Raw genomic sequence first — 27,672 nt, forward strand, 5'->3', positions numbered from 1 at the left:
GACCTTGAAAGGTCATCGAGTCCAGCCCCCTGCCTTCACTAGCAGGACCAAGTGCTGATTTTGCCCCAGATCCCTAAGTGGCCCCCTCAAGGATTGAATTTACAATCTTGGGGTTAGCTATCCCTCCCTCTGAAGTAAGCATTCAAATTCACTACAGTGAATATCAATAGATGATGCTGTCAATGGGGTGGCAATTTCCTGCAATATCCTGGACAAACCTTATTGAATTAAGTTTAAACATTTTAGGGGCTCATTGTATTAAAAATGCAAATGCTTGTGTGGTGTTGTGGGACTGTATGTAACTTGTCTAGGAGATATGAATGTAATGTAAGTCTAGAGAAGTGTTCTTCAAATGACTCCTTTTTAAAAAAACAACAACAGTGGGCTAAGACAAGAAGTGTTAGTTGAGTAGGTTTCCTAGGAAATACTTGGGAGGAGGGTTGTTCTGAGCCAACGTGGTTATGAACTGGTAACCACAGAAAACACCCTTGATGTGGTTTGAAGGAGTCATCACTTACCAGAGCCGTTGTTGGAATGGGGGTGATCTCTGGTAAAGCTTAATAGCATGTGTGTAGGTTCTTTTATTGTTTTAATATGTTTTCTCTGTAATGTTTTTACCCTAAGAATAAATCTGTGCGTTTAGAAAAAGCTGTGTGGTAACTTAACTGTGGCAGTTATAAAGTTTACCATTTCTGAGGAGGTAAGTAAAGCAGGCCTGCTTAGGCAGTCTAATTTCACTGGGGAGTTCACAGTGGAGGCAGGGAGCTGTGCAGCTCGGCACTATCCCGGACAGGAGGGAGAGAGACATGGGTCACTGCCCAAGAGAGGTGACAGCTGGGAAGCTGGAAGCCTAAGAGTGGGCGCCATTGCTGGACCATAGAGGGCGAGTACAGATGCAGTTGCCTCACTCTGTGATAATACCACAATCATATCTTCATATTTCTGAGGTCCATGGATCCATTACAATGGGCACTTCAGCCTGCTCGCAGCTTGGGGGCAAAACCAGACCTGATACAGAATTTTTTTTCCTATTCATATCCTAAATATAAGAGAAAACTGAGATATCATTGTAAGGTAAATGCTGACTTTTTAAATGGTTGCTGCGCTGTAAGTGTTGTAAAAATATTTACTAAGTTGTTTTAAAACCTGGTAAATAGTACAGTTCCTCAGCCTGAAACATTGTGATTAGAGGATGCATTGTACTGAAATCCCATTTTTAGAATAATTAAAAAAAAAAAAAATACCCAAACCCTGCTAATGTGACCCTGGTGTGTTGCTTGTTATGGAAAGTGCCGTTGGGAAAATTCTTTTGAAGTTTTGCAGCTCTGCTCATGCTATCTAGAGTGTCTGACTAACAGGAATGTGCCTTCTAACTCTTAGACATTCTTTTAATATGAAGGAGGAAGTGTGCCAGATTATAAACATGGGAATATCATGTAAAAGAGGCATTATTTTAAATTGGTAGCCACATATATTTATAGTTTTTTGTGACTTTATTACTACATTTTTGGATTGCACTTTCTGGATTTCTTAGTAAAAGTTTTATTAGCATCATTATTGGTAATAGCATTATTATTGTATATAGAACTCTTTCCCTGATTTCTGCACTGGTCTTCAAAGCATCCGCAGGTGAGGAGTGGAATAAACATGTAAAATGTGCATGTACATACAGAATATAATGAATATACATGTGGGGCTGGGAGCACTGACTATTACTAAGATTGCCCTGTACTTCCTATAATAACATTCTGTTTTCAGCTACATATAACTTTGCAAAATTTGAACCATTTGGGCTGAAATTTTCCATACCAGGTGTCTGCCTCAGGCTGAATTTTCTTTTTTTTTTTTTTTGGAAATTTGAGCCAAAAAGATGTAGCCATTTCCAAGAACAAGGCTAGGGAAAAATATCCATGTTAAAAAATTCTGGTGATCTTTTCTTTGAAATGCTCTAGCCATCCCCATGCTTTGAAGCAGGGACTTAACATTTGCCAAAGGGATTGTGGGGCAGCAGGCAAAGCTTTCTATCAGGGATTTACTTTTGCTCTCTCCTTGTGAAAATCTGCTCAAATTTGGCCAAACTATAAGCTTCTGAAAAACTGTAGTTTGCACATCTTAGATTTTAGCAGCTAAATTCCCCCAAGATTAGGGTTACCATACGTCCTCTTTTTCCCGGACATGTCCGGCTTTTCGGCACTCAAACCCCCGTCCGGGGGGAATTGCCAAAAAGCCGAACATGTCCGGGAAAATGGTGGCTCTACTCCTCCCCTGACTCTTCGGCTCTGTTTAAGAGCCGAGCTGCCCGAGCGCTATGGGCTTCAGGCAGCCCCCTTGCCTCCGGACCCCAGCCGCCGGCCGGGCACTTCCCCTCCCGGACTCTGGCAACGCAGGGTCCGGAGGCATGGGCTGCCCGAAGCCGGTAGCGCTGGGGCAGCTCGGCTCTTAAACAGAGCCGAAAAGTCAGGGGAGGAGCAGAGCCTCCAGCCGCGGCGGCTCTGCTCCTCCCCGACTCTTCGGCTCTGTTTAAGAGCCTAGTGCTATGGGCTTTGGGCAGCCCCCATACCGCTGGACCCTGCGCCGCCGGAGCCCGGGAGGGGAAGTGCCCGGCTGGGGGCGCAGGGTCCGGAGGCAAGGGGGCTGCCCGAAGCCCAAGCGCTACCGGCTTCACGGTTTGCCGGGCAGCCTCCAGACCCTGCGCCCCCGGCTGGGCGCTTCCCCTCCCGGGCTCCAGCTGCGCTGGGGAAGCGCCGACCGGGGGCGCAGGGTCTGGGCGCTGCCCGGCAAACCGTGAAGCCGGTAGCGCTCGGGCAGCCCTTTCTGTGTGGCTGGGAGTGGGAGGGAGGAGGGGGCGGAGTTAGGGTGGGGAAGGGGAGGAGTTGGGGCGGGGCTGGGGTGGGGAAATGGGCGGGGCCAGGGCCCGTGGAGGGTCCTCTTTTTTTATTTGCTAGATATGGTAACCCTACCCAAGATTCTATCCGCATTGAGCATGCTTCAGTCTAGAGCCGATGAGACTTTTCCTGCAATCCTAGCTCTGGACTGCTGTGGGCTGCTCTAGGTCTGGGCCCCAGAACTGAGAGCAGGATGCTTGTCTCTCTCCTGTGCTCTCAGTGCCCCCCTGCTGAGGCCAACGCAGTGTGGAGGAGGAAGCTGCCTGAGTCACATGCAGAATGGAGAAGAGCTGAACTTGCAAGGAGGGGATAGATTGGGACAAGGAAGCCTGGGGTGGTTGGGAGAGGCACTGGCAGCTGATGGCACAGGGGGAGGGGGAAGCTAAGACTTGCTGGGCAAGGAGGTTCAGACTGGGAACCAGTGAGGTGGAGAAAGGAGTTGGGGAGAGGGAAGACAAATCTGTTCAGGAGCCAGGGTGTGGGACAGGGCTGGCTATTGGTATAGAATTAAAAAAATCACACTCCTAAGTAACATTGCTATACTGACAATAGTTTCTAGTGTAGATCTGGCCTCAATCTGTGTGTGTATCTCTTCCCCTCTGTATTTGTGGAGGTATATATACAGAAGAAGTTATAGTTGTTTTATTTGTTATTTTAATTTAGCTGATTTAATTTTTTTTTAAAGGATGGCTTGCGATGAACATGCATTTAATAAAAGGGGGAGAAACTAAGTTTCCTGTTTTCTCTTGCTCCTGGGTGGAGGCTTACTCCAGTTGTGAACACTGGTAACATCCGTAAAAAATGCTAGTATATTGCTCAAGTGCTTCAGCATGTTTGAATTAAAATCTTGTCATTGTTTACCAAGATCTTTTTTAAAGTGCTATTTTGTGGCTAATACCATGCAGCTGAGTAATAGAGGAAAAAGAAAATATTTGTAAGAGACTTCTAGCTGGAAACTTGAGTTGAACTGCATATCCTATACTGTTTGGAAAGCTGTGATTCGTTGGTACTTTTCCAAAATGATAGTGTTACTGAAAATAATTAGCCCTGTGGGCTAAAATTTTTCATATTTCTCCTCAACTTCCAGATTAATTTGGTTTGGTAAATTTGGTAAAAATTCACTTGACTGTGTGTTGAGTTAGCAGTGTGTGGAATTTATTTTCTCTTCTCTGTACTTTAAAAAAAACAAACAAACATCTGCACTTCAGTCTTGCCGTGAAAGTAGGCCCCAGCCCTACAATGAGTTCCACTGGGCTTAGGGTGAATCCCAGAGCGCATTCCTTGCGAGTTCAGGGCTTTTGACATGTTGGAAGTAATTTTGTTTTGGAATTGTAAAGTTATAAGTGCTTAAAAACTGCATATTACAAATACAGAAGATGTGAATTTACACTACGCTATTCTACAGAAGTCCAGATAGAGACAAAAAGGGGCAGTATGGTCTAGTGGATGATAAAGCACGGGACTGGGACTGAGCCAACCTGGTTTCTATTTGGGGCTCTGCCACCTGCATGCTGGGTGAGCTTGAGCAACAAACCTCCCCTTCTGTGCCTCAGTTTCTCCATCTGTAAAATGGGAATAATGATACTGACCTCCTTTGTAAAGTGCTCTGAGATAGATAGAATGGAAAAGAATTGGGTGGTATTAAGTATCAGGGGGTAGCCGTGTTAGTCTGTATCTACAAAAACAACAAGGAGTCTGGTGGCACCTTAAAGACTAACAGATTTATTTGGGCATAAGCTTTCGTGAGTAAAAACCTCACTTCTTCGGATGCATAGAGTGAAAGTTACAGATGCAGGCATTATATACAGACACATGGAGAGCAGGGAGTTACTTCACAAGTGGAGAACCAGTGTTGACAGGGCCAATTCAATCAGGGTGGATGTAGTCCACTCCCAATAATAGATGAGGAGGTGTCAATTCCAGGAGAGGAAAAGCTGCTTCTGTAGTGAGCCAGCCACTCCCAGTCCCTATTCAAGCCCAGATTAATGGTGTTGAATTTGCAAATGAATTTTAGTTCTGCTGTTTCTCTTTGAAGTCTGTTTCTGAAGTTCTTTTGTTCAATGATAGTGACTTTTAAATCTGTAATAGAATGACCAGGGAGATTGAAGTGTTCACTTACTGGCTTATGTATGTTACCATTCCTGATGTCCGATTTGTGTCCATTTATTTTTTTGCGGAGGGACTGTCCCGTTTGGCCAATGTACATGGCAGAGGGGCATTGCTGGCACATGATGGCATATATGACATTAGAGGATGTGCAGGTGAATGAGCCCCTGATGGTGTGGCTGATGTGGTTGGGTCCTCTGATGCTGTTGCCAGAGTAGATATGGGGACAGAGTAGGCAACGAGGTTTGCTACAGGGATAGGTTCCTGGGTTGGTGTTTCTGTGGTGTGGTGTGTAGTTGCTGGTGAGTATTTGCTTCAGGTTGGGGGGTTGTCTGTAAGTGAGGACCGGCCCGCCTCCCAAGGTCTGAGAGTGAGGGATCATTTTCCAGGATGGGTTGTAGATCGTGGATAATGCGCTGGAGAGGTTTTAGCTGGGGGCTGTATGTGATGGCCAGTGGTGTTCTGTTATTGTCCTTGTTGGGCCTGTCCTGCAGTAAGTGATTTCTGGGTACCCGTCTTGCTCTGTCAATCTGTTTCCTCACTTCCCCAGGTGGGTATTGTAGTTTTACGAATGCATGATAAAGATCTTGTAGGTGTTTGTCTCTGTCTGAGGGGTTGGAGCAAATTCGGTTGTATCTTAGGGCTTGGCTGTAGACAATGGATCGTGTGATGTGTCTTGGATGGAAGCTGGAGGCATGTAAGTACGTATAGCGGTCAGTAGGTTTCCGGTATAGGGTGGTGTTTATGTGACCATCAATTATTTGTACTGTAGTGTCCAGGAAGTGGATCTCTTGTGTGGACTGGTCCAGGCTGAAGTTGATGGTGGGGTGGAAATTGTTGAAGTCCAGGTGGAATTCTTCAAGGGCCTCCTTTCCGTGGGTCCATATGATGAAGATGTCATCAATATAGCGCAAGTAGAGGAGGGGCATTAGGGGACGAGAGCTGAGGAAGCGTTGTTCTAAGTCAGCCATAAAAATGTTGGCATACTGTGGGGCCATGTGAGTACCCATAGCAGTGCCACTGACTTGAAGGTATAAGTTGTCCCCAAATCTGAAGTGGTTGTGGGTGAGGACAAAGTCACAAAGCTCAGCCACCAGGCTTGCTGTGGCCTCATCAGGGATACTGTTCCTGACAGCTTGTAGTCCATCCTCATGTGGAATATTGGTATAAAGTGCTTCTACATCCATGGTGGCCAGGATGGTGTTTTCAGGAAGAACATCAATGCATTGTAGTTTCCTTAGGAAGTCGGTGGTGTCTCGAAGATAGCTGGGAGTGCTGGTAGCATAGGGTCTGAGGAGAGAGTCCAAATAGCCAGATAATCCTGCTGTCAGAGTGCCAATGCCTGAGATGATGGGGCGTCCAGGGTTTCCGGGTTTATGGATCTTGGGTAGCAGATAGAATACCCCTGGTCGGGGTTCTGCGGGTGTGTCCATGTAGATTTGTTCCCGTACTGTAGCTGGGAGTTTCTTGAGCAGATGGTATAGTTTCTTTTGGTATTCCTCAGTGGGATCAGAGGATAGTGGCCTGTAGAATGTGGTCTTGGAGAGTTGCCTGGCAGCCTCCTGTTCATAATCTGACCTGTTCATTATGACTACAGCACCTCCTTTGTCACTTTGGTACTCGCATGGCCCCACAGTATGCCAACATTTTTATGGCTGACTTAGAACAACGCTTCCTCAGCTCTCGTCCCCTAATGCCCCTCCTCTACTTGCGCTATATTGATGATTGTTATGTTTTTGGACTCTTAGAATACAAAAGGCAAGTGGTTTAGAATTATATTCCGTACAGTAACTGAGACTTGATTGCATTGCACATATAAATTAAGTCATTGACACTATATATATATTATTAAAAATCCTACATGTGCGCAAATGGGCTGAGCTGTAGTGTCTGCGGGAACCAAAACCTTTGAGGTTACTAAATATTGTGTTTAAAATCTCAGTCTTCATCGTTACATTAACTCAGGGTTTTGTACTGGCTGTGACCATGAACACAAGACTTTCAGTGGTATTGCTGCTGACATGGGAAGTGAAGCACCCGAAAAGAAGTCTTAATAGTGGGAATAACCACTGAGAGCAGTCATTTTAGCAAGGTGTAGTTGGCTCAAAGTACACTTAATCCAAAACTAAATGTAAAGTGCTGCTGCTCGGTGTGATGTCCACAGCAGGAATCAAACCCAGATCTCTAGTTTTAAAAGTTAGAGCCTCTACTGCCTGAGCTAGAAGACCTATCTCTGTTATCTAAAAGCCAGAGGAAGACTCATACACCTCTCTGTGTGCCCAGCCATTGGAGAGGGACAGAGAGACATACTGCATCAGTGTGCAATATGTGATGAAATGCTAAACTCTATTACAGTGGTCTCCAAAGTGGGTTGCGCAAGAGGATCTTTGGGGGTGCGCGGCAGGAGGAGCGCATTTTTGTTTGTTTGTTTTTGCTTTCTCAGTTCGGGCCGGAGTCCGAGCGGCTTTCTTTTTTTTCTTTTGGTTCGGCAGTTTGGGTGGAAGTCCGAGTGGCTTTTTTTTTTTTTTTTTTTGCTTCGGCAAAAATGGTAGAGCCGGCGCGGCAGGGGGTGCGTGCTCAAAATTTTTTTACTGATAGGGGTGCGCGATCAAAAAAGTTTGGAGACCACTGCTCTGTTATACTGTTCAGCAGGTAGGTTGCACTGTGTGTAAAGTGCCTTATTTAAATGAATCGTAGACATACCTGGAAGAGCATTAAAGGATCTTATGATGAACACATCTGGTGTGTATGAGCAGGCACTGTAGCTAGTCAATATCTGGTACAGAAGCATGACATGGTGTCAGGAGTAAACTTAGAACAGAAACAGAAGGAAAACAGTAACAAAGGTTGCAGACCGAAGGAACTTCAACATGTCATTCTTCAGTGTCCCAGAGGACTTCAACTTTGATAAATCTTCCCAATGGACAGACTGGAAGCAGTATTTTGCACGATTTCAAATTGAAAACGAATTCCAGAAAGTAACTGGAAATATACATGATATTTTCCCTAATATATGCTTTGGCTAGGGCCCTACTAAATTCACAGTCCATTTTGGTCAATTTCATGGTCATAGGATTTTAAAAATAGTAAATTTCATATATTTAAATCTGAAATTTCACTGTGTTGTAACTGTAGGGGTCCTGACCCAAAAGGGGATTGTTGGGGGGGTTTCAAGATTATTGTAGGGGCATCGCGGTATTGCCACCCTTATTTCTGTGCTGCCTTCAGTGCTGTGTGGCCAGTGAGCAGAGGCTGCTGGCAGGGAGCCCACCTCTGAAAGCCAGCAGCAGTACAGAAGTAAGGATGGCATGGTATGGTATTGCTATCCTTACTTCTGTGTTGCTGCTTGTGGGTCACTGCCTTCAGAGCTGGGTATCTGGCCAGCAGCCACTGCTCTCTGGCCACTCAGCTCTGAAGACAACACAGAAATAATGGCAACAATACCATGACCCCCCTAGAATAATCTTGCAACCTCCCCCCACAACCTCCTTTTGGGTTGGGACCCAAGTCTGAGAAGCACTGGCCTGTCCTATAAAATCTTTAGCATATAGGGTAAAAGTACACAAAAGACCAGATTTCATGGGGGAGACCAGATTTCACAGTCCCTGACACATTTTTCACAGCCATGAATTTGGTAGGGCCCTAGCTATGGGGAAGCAGGCTGAGCATATCTTTAAATCCTTTGACATTACTGAAGACAGTCACAGAGATGACTCTGAAAGGGTTCTGGCTATGTTTGATGCATACTTCATACATCAGAAATATGTGGTTTATGAAAGAGCATGTTTTCAACAGAGAATTCAAGAATGAGGGAAATGTTGAATGTTTTATAAGAGTTCAGCATACATTGGCTGAAAACTGTGATTTGGGGAATGGAAAATGAGAGACAGGCTGGTTATTGGTTAACTAGATAAAAGCCTTTCAAAGCAGCTACAATTGAAGAGAGATTTAACCCTAGCCAAAGCTATATAGATAGCAAAAGAATCAGAATTAGTCAAGGAACAGAACAAAAGCAGGGGACACTTGAAAACCTAAAACTAGCTTAGAAGCTATAAACAGACATGAGTGTTAAAAGTCATTATTGTAAAACCCCTGAGACAAGCAGAGAGAACTAGAAGGAACAAATTCTAGCCTACGTGCACAAGGAAAAAGTCATATCCCAAGAAATTATGTATCTCCAGCCAAAGGCGCACAGTGTAATATATGTATGAAATATGGCCATTTTGCAACCGTTTCCCACACCAAAGCAGTCAGGGAGTTGACTCATATAACAGATAATCAAGAGCCATTGTTTCTGGGATATATCACTTGTGATGACATAGAGCCTGCTTGGAGAGTGAAAATGAATATTCATGGAAAGACTATTGTCTTTAAAACTGACTCAGGAGCTGACATCACAGGAATCTCCGAAGGGACTTACAATCATCTTTACCCTCCCAGAGCTGAAGTCACCTGACACAGCTCTGACTAGCGCCGGAGGTATTCTAAACTGCCAGTTCACCACAGAAACAACGTGCAAAGACAAAAGCTATGCATTCATAGTGTATGTGTTCAAAGGATCACAGACCCATAGCCTTCTCAGCCACAGTGTGGCAACCATGATGGGCGTAATGGAAGAACTCAGTGGAATATTTGGTGAAACTGGACTTATGAAAGGAGTTCCAGTATAAATAATCTTAAGAAAAGATGCTGAACCATAAGTGTGCATACACCTTGCAGGATTCCTTTTCCATTACTTCATAAAGTGGAAACTACGTTAAAAAAAGAATGGAGGAAACTAGCATAATGGGGAAAAATCTCTAAGCCCACAGCATGGTGTAACCTAATGGTACCAATTATAAAGAAAAATAGAAAAATCCAAATCTGTGTGGATCTTTAGACTTAATGAAGCTGTTATGAAAGAAAAATATATTCGCCCAACAAGGATAACGGACCACAATTCACTGCAGCAGAATTTAAGTCATTCTGAACAAAATGTGATTTTGATCATATTACTAGCAGCCTACATTACCCATAAGGGAATGGAGAGGCTGAGAAAGCTATAGACTGCTAAGAAAATCCTATGGCAGGAAAATGCATTCCTTTCTCTTCTGAATTACAGATCAAAACCAATAACGGCTATTGCATATAGTCCAGCACAACTCCTGATGGGAAGACAACTCAGAATTACTGTTCCAACTTTGGAAAAGAACCTATTTCCAAAGTGGTGAGACATGAAGAGAGCAGCCAGATTGGATAAAAGGGCTAATAGCTTATGAACACTTTTTACAATAGACATCACTCAATGAGAGAATTGCAAGGTATAGAACCTGGTGACGATGTTCATGTCAAACTGGATGAAGAAAAGATTGAACAACTCCTGCTGTCATAAAGAAAAAGAATTCATATGTGATTGAGACTGACGGGAAAGTTCAACAGAAGCTGTCGACATCTACAGTTTGTTACACTGAAAGAACAATCAACAGACTAAACCCTACAGATGGCAGACACAGAACAAGAAGAAGAAGATTAAAGGATTCCAAACCAACCACAGTCAGTTGTTGCAACTAATGGACAGCCAGATGATCAAGTTGTTACACATTCAGGTCATGTAATTAGAAAACCAGTATGATTCAGAGACACTTAACAGACTGATCCGTACCGAACTTCAAAGACAGTGTGATAGTGTAAATATTGTATATGGTTGGAATGTAGAATTAAAGGGGGAGATGTTTTATACTATTCATCTACTAGGTGGCACTGCGTGTGTACAATATATTATTTAAACAAACCTCAGACACACCTGGCAGAGCATTAAATCACCTCATTATGAACACATCTGGTGGGTATAAGCATGCTCCATGACCAGTCCATATCTGGTACAGGAACCTGATAGGTTACAGTAAAAAAATGTTGTTTGGAGATATTTAGTACTTCCTGATTTTTCTTTTAAGTTGTTTTGTTTTGCCAGTTTAAAAAAACTTGAAGGTTCAGCAAAAAGCAGTGGGAGAGAGACTGAAAAGTATCAAAATGAAATCCCTAGATAGGCAGTAAGGGTCAGATTCTGGCATGGTTATTCGCATTGAGTAGTAATTTACTCCTGTAAAAAAAAATTAACTATTAACAGAATAAGATTAAATTTTTTAATGAATGCAGTCAGACTCCTGCACCCACAGTGCACTGCCTTAGTTCTAGCAACATGGCTCTGCTATTGAGCCTCCTTCACTAGAAGAGCTAATAAGAAAGACCAGGATATCACTGGGAGGACTGGTTACATGATGTATAGAATCATAGGACTGGAAGGGACCTTGAGAGGTCATCTAGTCCAGTCCCCTGCACTCATGGCAGGACTAAGTATTATCTAGACAAGGGGTCCCCAACATGGTGCCCGTTGGTGCCATGGTGCCCGCTGGGGCGTCTAAGTGCACCCGTGTACTGGCCAGCGGACAAGCATCTGCTGAAATGCCGCCGACAAGCAGCGTCATCCAGAGGCATCGCCGCCGATTTTCGGCAGCATTTCGGCGGCGACGCCTCTGGATGATGCTACTTGTCGGCGGTGATGCCTATTGACGCTGCTGCGTGTCGGCGGAATTTCGGCAGATGCTCGTCCGCTGCCACGGTCCTCCATGGCTCATCATCTGGCGCCCGCCAGATGAAAAAGATTGGGGACCACTGATCTAGCCCATCCCTGACAGGTGCTTGTCTAATCTGCTCTTAAAAATTTCCAATGATGAAGATTCCACAACTTCCCTTGCAATCTATTCCAGTGCTTAATCACCCTGACAGGAAGTTTTTCCTAATGTCCAACCTAAATCTCCCTTGCTGCAATTTAAGCCCATTGCTTCTTGTCCTATCCTCAGAGGTAAAGAAAAACCATTTTTCTCCCTCCTCCTTGTAACAACCTTTTACATACTTGAAAACTGTTATCATGTCCCCCCTCAATCTTCTCTTTTCCAGACTAAACAAACCAATTTTTTTCAATCTTCCCTCATACATCATGTTTTCTAGACATTTAATCATTTTTGTCGCTCTTCTCTGGATTCTCCAATTTATCCACATCCTTCCTGAAATGTGGCGCCCAGATCTGGACACAGTACTTCAGTTGAGGCCTAGTCAGCATGGAGTAGAGAGGAAGAATTGCTTCTCGTTTCTTGCTTACAACACTCCTGCTAATACATCTCAGAATGATGTTCGCTTTTTTTGCAACAGCGTTACACTGTTGACTCATATTTAGCTTGTGGTCCACTATGACCCCCAGATCCCTTTTTGCAGTATTCCTTCCTAGGCAGTCATTTCACATTTTGTATGTGTGCAATTGATTTGGTGCTTCCTAAATGGAGTACTTTGCATTTGTCCTTATTGAATTTCATCCTATTTACTTCAGACCATTTCTCCAGTTTGTCCAGATCATTTTGAATTTTAATCGTATCCTCCAAAACACTTGCAATCCCTCCCAGCTTGGTATCGTCCTCAAACTTTATAAGTGTACTCTCTATGCCATTATCTAAATCACTGATGAAGATATTGAACAGACCCATACCCAGAATTAGGGTGACCAGACAGCAAATGTGAAAAATCGGGACGGGGTGGGAGGTAATAGGAGCCTATATAAGAAAAAGACCCCAAAATTGGGACTGTCCCTATAAAATCAGGACATCTGGTCACCCTACCCAGAACAGATCCCTGCGGGACCCCACTTGTTATGCCCGTCCAGCATGACTATGAACCACTGATAACTGCTCTCTGGGAACGGTTTTCCAACCAGTTTTGCACCCATCTTATAGTAGCTCCATCGAGATTGCATTTCCCTAGTTTGTTTATGAGAAGGTCATGCAAGACCATATCAAAGGCTTTACTAAAATCAAGATATACCATGTCTACTGCTTCCCCCCCCCCCATCCACAAAGCTTGTTACCCTGTCAAAGAAAGCTATGAGGTTGGTTTGACATGATTTGTTTTTGACAAATCCATGCTGACTGTCACTTATCACCTTATTATCTTCTAGGTGTTTGCAAATTGATTGCTTAATTATTTGCTTCATTATCTTTCTGGGTACAGAAGTTAAGCTGACTGGTCTGTATGATGATTTGCAGTTTTTCTCCAGCATTCCCTTTATTTAATTTCTGTGGTAAATCGTGCCAATATATAACTCTGTCTTGTTAATGCTCTGTGTAGCAGAGGGAACTCTCCTACATCAGTCTCAGTGCACCTTGGGGGAATGGTTTGCATTGTCAGGGACTTCAGCTCTATGATGCAGGTTAATGCAGCTGGGATGTTTCCTTCTTTCCCTTGTGTTTCCTGTAACTAGATTTGTCTCTTGCAGTGAGAAATACTAAAATAGGGCTCAGTGGCATTCACTGGTCCCCTGCTGTCTGCACAGAAGAAGAACCCCATTTACTTGAAACGTTTTCATATTGCAGGTTAGTAAAGGAGAAGATAGCCTTCCCTTTTCTCTCATGTGTTTGTCCTTCGTTGTTTTATCAATAAGTCAAACTTCCTTCCACCCTCAGTAGCTATGAGGTTAGTGACACAGAGGGCAGTGATTCTTTGTTAGAAAAACATTCCACAATATCTGAAGGTTATTTACTGAAGGCCATTAAGTCAAACTTCTGTTGAACTTGACACTTAAATTGGGTGAAAAAACAGTAACTATGCCCACAGTAAATATATCTGTGCATTATGATTGATGATAGGTAAATGGCCATGTAATACAAAGATACTCTATTGCTGAATGAAGGAGCTAGTGGTTTTTGTGTGTGAATATCATCAGTTTCTTGTAACCCATGGTTGCAGTGTTTCTGTTTGTAACTCTGACTCTTCAATTATGTAGCTATCCAGAAATTACGTTTGTGTGGGCCCATCCTACTGAAACCTGCATATCTGCTTCCTTTGCTGGAGAACAAACAGCAGACTTTTTCCAGGTTACCAGTTAGGCTGGGCATGTGGACCATACATGCAACTTGTGGACATATAAAAGTAAACATAATGTAGTAATCCTGATGAGGACAACAAGAAACACAAACCAGAGACATGGTTGTCAGTTATCCATAAATTTATGGACAATTGTAGAAGAAAAGAGAGCAAGGAACTGCACATCTAAAAGAAACAAAATAGCCTAATTCCTGACCATAAAAATAGTAATTTTAGACTCTTTTCTGCAAAATGTATTTTCCCTCTTGTGGCCTTTAATGAATTGATAAGAGAAAGTATTGTTAAAGCTGAACTGCTATCATACTTATTTTAAACAAAAGTGATATGCTATTCGCAATGCTTTAATTTTAAAATAATACACATGAGCATGGAAACAAGTATATCAGGATGGTTTTAGAGGATGACATAGGTATTATTTATTAATATATTATTTATTAATGAAAAGTTATCAATAAAAAAATTGGATGTCAAAAAATAAAAATATCCAGGTGGTTGGTGAATTGCTTGGGATTGCAGTGCTGTTCAAAACCTCTGACTGAACTACATTTGAAAAGAGAGTGTCAGCTTGCTATGTCCTGCTCACCTTCCTTGCATTAGTAGTGCAGAAGAGCTGATTTTAATGGAGTTGTTTGGATGTAACTGAGAACAGAATTTAGTCCCTTGTCTCTATACTATTGCTTTACATAAACAAATATGTTACACACCAAATTGTCTGCTGAGACCAGAAAAAGCACTAGTCTCTTTGGTTTTAGTATATTAAGTGACTGAATTAGGGCAGAATACTCTGTGCTGCTTGCTGAGAAAAAGGGTTTTACCTGATTATCTTTGGATATTGTTTCCACTGCCCCACTCGCCTACTATATTTGTGTTTTGCGTGTGTGGAATTTTGTTGTTGTCAGATATTGTTTCTGAGATGCCGAGAGGTAAAGGGGAGCATTTATGACTGTTAGCAGCAGCAGGAATGACTCCCTGTGGAAGAGCCTGCCGGACATGGGAGAACAATGTGGTTGATCTATACTTAAAAAAAAAGAGTGGCATCGGGGTGATTTTTAGAACACAAGACGAGAGAAGTCACTTGGCATTTACAGTAGGATTGGTTCATCTGAGATCTAAATAAATATCAATGGAAAAGCACTATGGAATTTTACCTACATTTTAAAAGTGAGTAGTGATTTTGTGTGCCTTGATTTTTGGGGGCCCAACATAAAGTGCTTCAAGGAACCTGATTTTCAGAAGTTCTGAGTACCTGCCCTATCAAAATGACACTTTTTAAGGTAGGTCAATTTGGGCACCTACTAATAGTCATTTTTTTTAACCTGTCCTTTTGGTTTTTTTAACATCAGTGTGTTTGGCAGACTGGCGTGGTTTTTATTTTTATTAAATACAAACTTGAATTCCAAGTGTCGAGAAGATGTGTGTAGATTCCATTTGTGGCTTAAAACTAGCAGCCATTGCCACTTTAAATTTTGCCTGCCTTTCTGTCTGTCTGATGTTTTACTAATTTGGCCTCCATTACCTGACCACTTCACAATATTGAATGTATAAGGAAGTAGTAGTCTACTAATTTTACAGATGGGGAACAGAGACTAAGTGACTTCTTAAAGGTTATACTGGAGGTTTTCAGCAGAACAGGAAATTGAAGCTGAGTTTCCCGAGCCCTAGGCGGGGGGTGCTTAACCACTGGAGTATCCTCCTTCTTCTCCTTCCTTTTTAAAAGTTAAAATTTGAAGTAAATTTTAGTCAGCAGTTCCCAGGGTAGTAGTTACTGATTCATGACAGCATTTAAGCAAGTATGACAGGACAGCATTTAAGCAAGTCAATGTAAGTCCCATTGACTTCAGTGCCTACAGTTAAGCACATCCTGGAGAGCTGTCCTGAAAAGGACTGCTTTCCTGAACTGGGGCCTAGATTAGCTAGGACTACAGCAGGGTCCATTTCTGCAGTCCTGACCAGCAAGAATACCCATTGACTTGAGTGAAAGCTTTGCTGAATTACTTGTACTAGTTTGACCACCTCCTAGCTGTATAATGCAGGAAATGATGTTTATTCAAGTAGATGGTCTATCAAGAGAATAAGGATGGTCTTGTGGTTAAGACACTGAACTGGGACTCAGGAGGAATGCTAGCTTTGGGCATATCATTTAATCTCTCTGTTCCTTAGTTCCTGGTCTATAAAAATGGAGATGATAATACTTAATTTCTCCCACCATGTTGTGTTTTTTTTTGCCTATTTGGATTGCAGATTCTTTGGGACGCTGACTTTATTTTATTATATATTGGTGCAGTACCTAGCAAAGCAGGACCTTGATCTCAGTTATGGCTTTTAATGATGATAAACAAGGTTTATATTTTTATTGTGCCATATAAAAACATTATTGCTTAAACCAAATATCAAAACTGATGGAATACAGATCAGCCAACGTGTGGCTTTTTCAGATAGAGAGAGCCCAGGACAATCCTTTAGTAGAGGTTTTTGTGATTTCTTGCAATAAAGATTAGTTCTGGATAAAATGGGTATAATATAATTTATTTGTCTTTGTCAATTTGCTGAAGTGGATTTCTCAAGTAGATGATCAAACATAACCAAGGGTAAATAAATGCAAACCTTCTCTTATGTCACAAGAAGCTTACACAACTCTTATTTTTGGAGGCTGCCACTACTGTATTGCAGGAAGACATAGTTTCCTATGTTATTAACAATGGTTCCAGGAATACCCTACAGCTGATATGCCCAGTCAATATCTGGTTTGCTTTTCTAGATAATGTTCTATTTGCACATCTTTATCTAGCGCACAGACAGATGACTACTTGACTACTAAGACACTGTAAATATATCAGATGAATTATTTCAGCATGGTTTGATTTGCAGGACAAACTAGAACTGGATTTACATAGTAATGCATATAAAATGCTAGGGGGTCTTTCCCCTAAGTTCCTTGCACTCCTGAACAGCTGCTGCTCACAACAGATGAACTTTCACAGCACTGATGGATCCAGCCTTCCAGGAAGATCTGAAACTCTATCAGTGTTTCCTCAGTATAGAAGGTGCCAGGGTGTGCTCATTAAACGATTTAATACATGGTTAAATCTTTGCTTTTTTCTTTACTAAGGGCCCAGTTATGTAACATGCTAAGTGCCTCTTGAGAGGCGCTGAGCGCCCTCAGTTCCCATCAAAAAGTGAATAGCAAGAGTGGGCCTTGTGTCTAACTACAGCAAAGACAGTACCTCATTTCCCTTATGTCTCTGATTTCATCATTGCCTGACCTATTAAACATCAACGTATTTTGTATTACAGCTGACATAAATATAGTGTTCTCATCTGCATCCTGAAAGTATTTTCCAACATGTGCATCTTGTTGTGCCTTTGCAATCAAATCAAGTAATTCTACAGAAGTTAAATGACTTCCTTGGCTGACTCTTCATGCTAACCTCTGTATTTGCAGAGTCCCATGGGGAGTTAGTCACACAATTCCCATTAAAGTTCTTGGTAGTGTTGGGTGAGTATGGCTGTGTAGCTCTCAAGATTTTAGTTTGAGTTGAGGACACAATCTATGTCTTTAGGTCCCCATAGTTCCCAGAAAAGCTATTGAGCTCAAATGTGTTGCTTTTTTAAAAGAACTTAAATAAAACTTTACTTAGGTTCAGAGACACACTCATCTCTATGAACATGCTGTGTGTGTATGTGTGTGAGAGAGAGAAACTTTATCAACGCGCGTATCGTGTGGGCACGTATGTATGGAAATATTGGCTGTTGTAACCAGTTCTGTGGGAGGGGTTCCTTCCAGCTGTGCACTCTCCCCCCGTGCACCCAAAAGGCGTTGTCTCATGTTTTGATTATCTGGCAAATGACCACCCGAGGGTCTCCCAGGAGGTTTACGGTTGACATAACTACCATCTGCTGCAAGAAGGAAGCACTGCCAACTTGCCTCTCCTATAAAAGGGTTGTCAGTGGAGAGAGAACAAATGGCTTACAAACTTGTTTTATAGCAAAGGACTAGGAGGTAATGGAGAAATCAGGAAGGTAATTTGGAGCTGGGAGGGAAGAAATTGGGACGTGTATGAGGTAAAGTATTTGGAAAGGCCATTCATTTTGTAATTTTCTTGGGTCAGTGAGTACACTTTTTTGTGTGGATATTGGAATTAGTGATGAACTAAGTGGCTGAAATATTTAGCTGCTGAGTTAGCCCTGGCTAAAGTTATGCATTGTGCAGGTTATTTTTGAGCTGCTGCTTTTGTTGAGATGAAGGGAGGCAGGGAGCAGCATGAATGTAAGGAGCAGCACGGATGTAAGGTGGAGAGGGAGAGGAGAGAAATACTAATTTCTTCTTCCACTTTGCTTCTTTGGGAGCATTCCTGACAACAGCAAAATTTTTCACATGTGCTGTTCCTCCACTGTGTCCCTCCCAAGAGGCACAGCAGAGTGAAACGAATAGGAATCATGTCAGCTTCACTCTGCTTCTCCTGCTGATGTAGGTGACCAAGTGCTGTGAGCAGGTGCCACACTCCTGATTCTCCTGTGGGGACATGGGGGCAGGAGGAACTAAATTGGAGGTGTAGCAGGATGCAGGATTCTGTAATCTGTGAACCCCTTTGTCTCTAGAAGCTACTACATTTGTAATGTGAAACATCTGAACAGAAGTCAAAACCTGTGGTACATACTTCACAATCTGCTTTTTCTTGCATACAGGTACTCAGCTATTTGTTGGCAACAGAGTACTATGATTTTAGTTTGGCCATTAAATAAGAATTTGGAGAGGCTTTCAGAAGCTGTTCCTAGATGTTAAAATAACAAATTAGATATTGTTAGACACATTCCTAAAATATCACTTTCTTCCATCCACTCTAATTTATGTGCCTGCCAGTCTTCTGCAAATTCAAAAATTGTTCAGACCAAGAGAATTTTGGAAGGGGTTGCTTTTGCCAAAGGTAAATCGAAATTGAATTATGTTGCTATCATGTTTAGTGTTAATTTTGTTGGAAAATATAACATTTATCTTCTTGATCTCTCTGGGTTCATAGACTAATGTGATTTAGTACTTTTTCCCTTGTAGGCTCTAAGCGATTCACAGATTAAGGCCAGAATGTGACCATCGTGATCATCTATAGAACACAGGGCATAGAATTTCTTCCAGTAATTACTGCATCAAGCCCAATAATTTGTGATTCAGATCACACTGATATTTTTATTTTCAGTGATCATATTTAGGGGAGTAAATATAGAATTGGACAATATTTATTCTTCCCTTGACATCAGACTTTTGGAAATAATAAATTTAGCTACCCTTCCCTCTCCCCACCTCAAATCTAATTGTTTAAATTTTTCTTTAGAACGCTGAAAATTTCAAAGAAATGGAAATACTGGATTCCAAAGCTTGATTCCCAGTCCTCAGCATTCTTTGAGAGTACTGTAGAGACTATGTGCTTGACATCGGCCTCTCCTACAAATTGAGGAATGGTGTTGAGCTCCAGAGGATGATGATGATGATTGCACACATTTCTAAAGCTCCCATCATTGGTATTATGTCACCCTCAGCGAAAAAATGGTGGCCTCCTAGGTTGTATGGAAATGTGAGGCTCTTTAGGATGAAAGCCCTGTCACGGGGTCCACTTACCACAGGTGGTGCCTTCTTCTGACCCCTCTGGGAATTAGCTCCTTACAGGTCTGAGTAGGGTGACCAGATAGAAAATGTGAAAAATCGGAACGGGGGTGCGGGGTAATCAGTGCCTATATAAGAAAAAATCCCAAATATGGGGACTGTCCCTATAAAATCGGGACATCTGGTCACCCTAGGTCTGAGCCCCTCTTCTGCTGTTTGCTGCACACTCTGTTGCTGCTCTCTCTCTGGCCCCTCTCTTGCTCTGGGCGCTGTAGCCGCCTCTTTGTGACTTGGCACTCTGGCCAGGTCACTGTTCGTGTTTCCCCCTTCACGGGGTATCAAAGTCTTTCCTGACAAATGGGCTTGGGCAGTCTTCCCATTTACTTCCCAGCCAGTGCCATTTCTTCAGTGGCTGGTTGGGGAACCCAGGCCCATCCTCTACTCTGGGTGCCAGCTCTGGGGCCCTTTCTTCAGCAGTGAAGATCCGTTCCCTCCTGGTCCTTACTGTCCTTCCCTGAGCTTCTTCCGTACCCTGCTCCCCATTTGCCAGCCTCACAACTCCCTCCTCCCAGGGAGTGACTGCAACCTACTCCCTGCAGCCCCTAGCTGCTCTCAACTTCTGGGCTTTATACAGGCCCTGTCTGTGTCTCCACAGGTAAGCTTTCCCTAATTAGGGCCTCCCTCTCAGCTTTAATTCTCCCAACCTGCAGCCTAATAGGTTAATTGGCCTATCTGGCCTCTATTAAGCCGTTCAGGGTGAGTGTGGGGTGAGCACCCCATCACAGGCCCCAAACCACAATTATTTTGCTTATAAAATGAAAGGAATATGATGTGCAGGGCTGGCCTTGTGGGTGGGCGATGTAGGCAACTGCCAAGTGTGCTGTGGTCAAGAGGCAAGGAGTGGGATAGGCCTGGCGTGCAAGGCTGTAGAAAAGAGCTCACGGCAATAGGCAGGGAGAGGCAGCAGTGCCTGGAGGTGATGGTGGGGGGGAGTGAGGAGCCTGGGGACTCTGCTGGGGCCAGAGGAATGGGTGGGGATCCCAGGGAGGCAGCGGGGATCAGGGATGCCAAAATACAAGTTCGCCCAGGGCGCATTTTTCCCTAAGGTGGCCCTGATTAGGTGAGCTTGCTGGTGTTAGGAGTTGCATAGAATATTGGCTGATTTCTGTAGGTAATATCCGTGAATAAATCATTGAAAGAACTACTATAGTTGAAATATTCTCAGCTACATGATTTACCAGCAACTGCTTAATTTGGTATGGGGAGACACTCAAAAAGGATTTGTTTTACAGCATTGCTTATTTCCCAGATGGCTTCTTGGACTCATCAGGTTCACCCAAAAGAAAATAACTGTGATATAAATGACTTTCACCCAAGCAATTTTTTTAAAAAGAACAACTTGGCCCTGTGAAGAGCTCCACTGGCAGCACATGGTTGGAATTTGGGGTGAATCTTGGTCTCTTATTTTCCAAACTTGAAGTGGCTTGGAGTGCCTCAGCTCATTTTCTTGATAGGGCAGGAAAGAGGACACTTCATATGTTATTCTAGGAACTTGTCCTTTTCCTTGCCTAGACCCCTTCTCCCACCCCAGCCAACCCAAAAAGAGCATGACTGGATCTGGAGGGAGTTTTCTCTGGTTTTCTCTGGACAAAAAAAATCTGGTTTTCTTGTCTAGAAGGACAGGTCACCTCAGTGCAGAGCTTTTTGTAATAAAGGGGGGAAATTAGTGATTTCAGAGAACCCTGCTTCCTGAACAAGTTAATGATATCCAAAAGGATATCAAACTGTATGGTGCACATACACCCAATATATACATTAGGAATCATGTCACCCATAATTGATGTTATCCAGTAGGGTGGAATGCAACAGCTGTTTAATAGTGCGGAGCTGTGCTACACAATAGTTTAGGACACGTAGTAAAGAGTACCAGAAGCATTTGAAACTGTCTGTGTATTGGGTGCTGTGGTGGTGGTGAAATTAGATAGGCATAATGTAACCACCTGACTTTAAATTCGGTTTGCATACCTTCTCTTGTGAAAAATGTCATGAGACCTTTAATGCCCATAAGTGGTCTCATCTGAAATGTGGCATTTCCTGAGGCCTGGTACTTCATTAGCGGCATGCTCAGGCACTGGCACAGCACTAGCTCACAAAGAAGAGAAATTTTACATAAGAGCTAGAGAAATAACAAAAGATCACACAGAAAAATACATACCTTACTATCTAACAAAGGAGACTGTGTAACTGGTAAATATTTATGTCAGACTGAGAAATCCCAAGGGAGAAACAAAAGCAGGGCTTAAAAAATTAAAGACTGCTTTCAGAGACAGAAAAATGTAACCTACAAAACTCTGTGTGATTGCTCAGGAGAATGAAGAAGTAAGCAGGACTACTGTAGACATATATGTATAAACTGTAGGCAGTTAATATACGTTTACATTCTAATAATTTCAGTCATTTCAGCACATCTTTAAAATCCTTTGTGGTATTTTAGAAAATGTATACCAATCCTTCCAACCAAATCACTACTATAATATAAATATAAGGATATTAAGATATAATGGATATAGGCCTTGATTCAGCAAAGTATTTAAGCATATGCCTGTCCACTTGAGTAGTGCCACTGGCTTCAGTAGGGTCATTCACATACATGAATTTAGGCAAGTGTTTAAATACCTTGCTAGATCGGGCCTATAGTGCTCTTGAAAGATTGACAGTCGTAGCTTTGTCATCTCTTTATCCATAAAACCCGTAAGGCAACCAATGGACAAGCTTTCCTACACTGCTCTGTCAATATGCTTCTGCAGGCACCACAAGGAGTGGGTGTTAGGGTAGTTCAGTCCCTCTGTCCTTTAACTCTCATTGCCCTCTGCTGAAACTACCAACAAGAGAACTGATCCTTGCCCCAGGTTAAATTAAACCACAGCCACGCAATTAATTTCTTACATTTTTCAAAAGTATAAACATATGGAATTTCACTGTAGCTGTTCCTGTTATCGATTTAAAAACATCTTAACTAAGTATTTACCCTTTTTTTGGATATCACGGGCAAATGACTGTCACAGGAGATACTGCCCACAACTCTGATCTTTCTGAGAATACAATCAATTGGCTCTCACTGCATATCTATCACCAAGGGAACAGCACACAGCCAAAGAAACAGACAATACTCAGTGGAAGGAAATGGGGGGGAGGGGTGGAACCCTGCAATATTTACTTTTTAAATATATTTTGAATTAAGATGTTACAAAGATATCAGTATTGGAAAAATATGGTTTCACTTCTTGTTTGAGTATGACCCACTGAGGATTGGCTTTAACAATTGTCCAGTATGTAAATATTATTACAGGATTTAAATCCACTCACTATTTAACCTACTGCTGCCGTTTTTCTCTCTCATTTCCATTTTTTGTTAAACTGGTCTGTTGATGGTGTTTGCCAAACACCAACAGAAGAGAAGAAGATAGCAAGGGATAAAGAAAGAGTAGATAAATCTATCATGAGACTCTCTAAATTACTTTACTGTTCTATGCAGTGTGTTGAGCAGTGAAAATATTTTCCATATTCACTGTGTATGGAAATGGCATTGTCTTTCTCTGCTCTTCCAATCAGGAACAAATCTAAGCAGCGTGGAGAGGACAGAAGCAAAGGGATATGGTTTCCCTCTTCCCTAGTCAGTGTCGCCTGGGCTTCAATCATGTGAGGCATAAGTAGTTGGAAATCTTTAAAACACCGCAACATATTTTTTAAAACAATGTTTTCTTTTGCTTCTGAGACTAGCATAACAGCACAGTCGTGCAAGTGGAAACAGAAGTAGAAAGAGAATTCCTGTAGGAATTGGAATGGAGATGATGGAGCAAAATATAGTCATTGTATCGTGGACGTGGTTTTGCATCTAATCAATATAATAGAGCTTGAGCCTCATTGAGGCTCCTACGGGCTATTATAACATTAATAATAACTTGGGATTTACAATAATAGTGATAGTGTCTCTCCAGTTGTTACTGATCTTTTTTTTTTTTTAATATTGTCAAACTCCTTTTAGAAAGTTAGTTTAAAATCTATGGGCCAACTAGTATAAATTGGTATAGCTGAGGACCTGGCCTACTGTTTCTAAAAGGAGTTTGATAACTAGGTTCTGGCCTGTGTGTGTGTATTCCCAATCATGTATTTAGAAAATAAAGACAAATCCCCTGCTATTTAAATCCAAGTTCAGTTCTTACTAAAATGTTTCCGTGCAATTCTTACAATGACTATCTCTTAATTGTAAACTGAAGTAAATCACTGACTTACTTTAGTAGCATCAAATATGATATTTTAAAAAATTATAGGAAATTGCCATTTTGATGGTTGGCGGCCGTATAGGACAAAATGAATTACATTCACCATTTGAAAGCACTGGAAATCTGATTGATCAAAAGAATTTACACCAACTCTGAAACAGAGTTTTCAAATAGTGAATTTGATTTCTAGCACTAATTTTGGCCCTATAGACTGTCAGCACTATGCATGCTTCCCCAAAATGGTTCTTCAGAGCACCATAATCCTCTTCTGCAGCACCCCTAGTAGTTCAGTACTGAGTCTCTTGAGGGAAGCTTATTGTGTACCAGGTGAGATTATGCTCTTGTGATATCAGGATATGTCCCTGAGATACCAGAAGTTTTCTTTACTTGTCGCCTAAGTTAAGATTTAAAGCCAGAGCTCCAATGGTGAAAGTCTAATACACTAGCTATGCTGCATACAAGTCTTATTATGCTATGTCATACAACTCCATAACCACTCCAACTGAAGAAGTAAGGGATGCTGAACAAGCCTATTTGGAACAATTACTAAACAGCGTTGGTGTCTTGAGTAATTGCATTAATAATGTTGCCCCTTGCTCCTCCTTGTTTGAATACGAGTACTTAGCCAGCCAACCTGCCATCCCTCTTTACCCCTAGGCTGTGTCTTGATGGACAGAAAGGATATGTTTTTCAAATGTGTTGTCTTAACATTTTGAAAAAGCCCATTAAGACTCAGGCTAATCTATTTGCTGGCTATGGTGTCGCCTGGGTGGGGTGGGAGGTCAACTGAGCATTAAGCTAACTCCACTGAGCTAACAGAACAAACAGATCCTTTTTGCCTATCAAGATGCGGCCTTAATGATGAACTTGAGGACCAGCTGCTCATGCATTGGTGCACTTTGCAGCATAAGATGCTCCAAAAGGCACAACTATAAGGGGCCACTCAGGAAAGCTAAAGTGAATCAACTAAAGGTGTGAAGTCAGTACCCATAAATTAAAGTGTGTGAAACTCCTGTGTGTATGCCTCCTTGGAAGAGGATTAAGTTAAAGTGATTTAAAGCCATTTGACTCCTGAATGAGAGCCTGGCAGAGCCGGGTGGGAGATTAGCGCACTTTAATTTATGCTCATTGACATCACACCTTTAATTGAGTCAGTATAACTCTCCAGAGTATCTTTGTGCAGATAAGTCCAAAGAGAATGTCAGAATCACCTGTGCAGTTCAGGACCATCGAGGATATTAAACCTCATGCTACAAGGTTTAAGCAGATCCCCTAAAGTACTTGGTGGTGGCCATTGACAGAGACAATATATTGGACTAGCTGGACCTGGGGTCTGATCCAGGTCCAGGAATGTATGACAATTCCTATGTCCTATGTGGAGACTCTAATTGGATCACAATATGTGGGCCAGTGGAGAAACAATATAGAATGGCCCTGCACAGAGACATCTCAGCCCTGCGTGTGTCATTCAAGTAGGGAATGGTGCACCAGAGGCTGCTGCACGGAAGGGAGGAAACTAAAGCATCAATGGGTGGATTGAGGGAGGGATGATCATAGTGGACCCCACTTCTAAGCTCCCTTCAGCAGTCAATTTTCCTGTACCCCACAGCAATAAGTGCCCGAACCAGAGAATGTCTCAGATGTTGAAACATTACTTCATCCCTCTGGACTAATCTTGTTCCCAAAACACACAAAATACTTCCCTAGTTGCCAAAACCATCCCATATGCATCCTACTGGTGTCCCCATAATGAGACTAAATATATGTCCTAGTTGAAATAGTCTGGTCACCCTCCTACTTAACATGATAGTCATTCACAGATGCCTGTTCCTTAATTCTCCTAGAGAGAGTAACAAGTACTGTGGAGAAGTTCAGCCCCCTTTGTCCTCAGGGATTCTCAACCTTTTTCTTTCTGAGGGCCCCCCAACATGCTATAAAAACTCCATGGGCCACCAGTGCCACAGTAACTGGTTGTCTGCATATAAAAGCCAGAGCCAGTGTTAGGGGGTAGCCAGCAGGACAGATGCCTGGGGTCCCATGTAACGGGGCCCCTGCAAAGCTACATTGCTCAGGCTTCAGCTGGAGCCCTGGGTGGCGGGGTTCAGGGCCCTGGGCTTCAGCCCCATTCAGTGGGGCTTTGGCTTTCTGCCCTGGGCCCCAGAAAATCTAACACTGTCCCTCTTGGTGGACCCCTTAAAACCTGCTCACAGCCCCCAGGGGATCTGGGGATCCCTGGTTGAGAATCATTGCTCTATAACTTTTTTAACCTTTCTAAGCATCTAGGTAGCATCTTCTGTGTTTCAACTGAGATTTTGAACAGGTTTTTAACAGCACCTGTAGCAAAGGGGTTTTAACCATGGAAGACAATAGTTAGACGCACACATGCAGGTTCACAGTCTGCAGTACTCTGCATCTTGCTCCAGAAAAGAAGGGAAGCAGCTTTATAAAATGCTGCTAACCTCACTGTGATTGTGAATAGGCTAGACTTGAGATCCTTAAGTGTTTTTCCTTTTCCCTTTTAACTGCAATTTTGTTATTGTACGGCTGCCCCCATCTCTACTAAATATGGCTTTTGAAATGTAAATCATATCATGTTCTCAGCGATGCATCTGACACCCTCAGCACTGTTTCTCTTTGCACTTCAAAGAGCTGTGCGGTCACACTTTGCATCTCAGCAAAATCACAATATTTGCCTTCTGAAGATCTCCTTTAATGTGTACAATCAATCCCTGATCATGTGTTTTGGGTTTTTTTGTTCCCCAGAGTCTATTAATATTAATGTTGCTAGAGGTCATCAGGAAACATAATCTCTTCTTTTTTAATTTCTCAGTGAGTGTGCCTGAAGGGGGAGAGAAGCACAAGAGAGACAAGACAATTGAACATCACAAGTGGCTCAGTCCCAAAAAAATTATGCTGGATGAACAGTGGATTAGAACTAAATTTTAAGAAGGAAATACAATCTCAGTCTGACAATTGTCTTCACTTTCAAATTCATCATGGCCAAAATCCTCTGGCTGGACGGCTGAGGTGAGTGTCGTACGTTTGCTGTTTGGGCTCAGTGCATATCCCTTGTACCTACGGCTCAAAGGACCTGGGAGCAGGTGGGAATTGGATGATGCCAAATGCTGGAATGGGGAGAGAAATGGACTGTGACAAGCTAAGATGGAAGTGACTTGACAGCTTCAAGCCTAGCAGTTGCCTCTAGTAAGGACAGGTTAAGATTGGAATCACAAGTTTCGCTGAGAGAGCAGTATGCAGGAAGCTGGTTTTCAGGCCACAAATGCTTTCACAGGTAAGGACCTTTGTCGCTATCATTAAACTAATAATTTCTGGGCAGATTACTGTTGTTTGGGAAAATAAGTGGCATTAGTATGTGGCAGTAGACAGCACTTGTGGTGAGCATTACATTCATTGAAATAAATAATTCAACTCCTATAAGATAACAGAGACTAACTCAGCATTTGGTTCAGTTATTTTAAGTTCTTTGAAATCGATGGCTATGTGCCTTCGGAAGGGAGCCCCCAAACTTTGCTGATCCAGGTGTTTCACTGACAACTTGCCAGGGGCAGGAGAGGCCGCCTAAATTGCATAAAATGTAGCAGGTTACAACTGCTCTTATTTTTAATATGGAAATGAGTCCTGGAGAGACTACAGGTCACAGCAGGCAAAGTGCCCTGTCTTGGCTCAAGCAGAGCTGCTGCATATTGGATTTTGTAGTCTCCATGGGCTGTATCTCCATACGCAAGTGGTGTCCATGAGCTGAATTTGCCACGTGATTGTCATTTGGGCCACTCTTGCTTTAGTTGCCAGGGTATTTAGTCAATAAAATAACTGGTTCAAATTTATTTTCCTGTAGGTGTGTTGGAAACAAAATAAGAAAGCAAATAAGGCT

At 42.5% G+C, this 27,672-nt stretch overlaps 1 protein-coding gene across 5 annotated transcripts in view; it reads left to right on the plus strand.

Annotated features, from left to right (window-relative positions):
* LDLRAD4 (low density lipoprotein receptor class A domain containing 4) overlaps positions 1-27,672 on the plus strand; it is a 436,744-nt gene that overhangs the window by 145,823 nt on the left and 263,249 nt on the right. For 4 of the 5 annotated variants that reach the window (XM_054017887.1, XM_054017885.1, XM_054017886.1 and 1 more), the window contains one exon: positions 26,611-27,072. In XM_054017887.1, the coding sequence (XP_053873862.1) occupies positions 27,033-27,072 (40 nt within the window). In that variant the 5' untranslated portion in view covers positions 26,611-27,032. The remainder of the gene's footprint in view (positions 1-26,610; positions 27,073-27,672) is intronic. The other variant, XM_054017890.1, reaches the window with a different exon arrangement.

Source organism: Malaclemys terrapin, chromosome 2, assembly GCF_027887155.1.
Source record: "Malaclemys terrapin pileata isolate rMalTer1 chromosome 2, rMalTer1.hap1, whole genome shotgun sequence".
NCBI lineage: Eukaryota > Metazoa > Chordata > Testudines > Emydidae > Malaclemys > Malaclemys terrapin.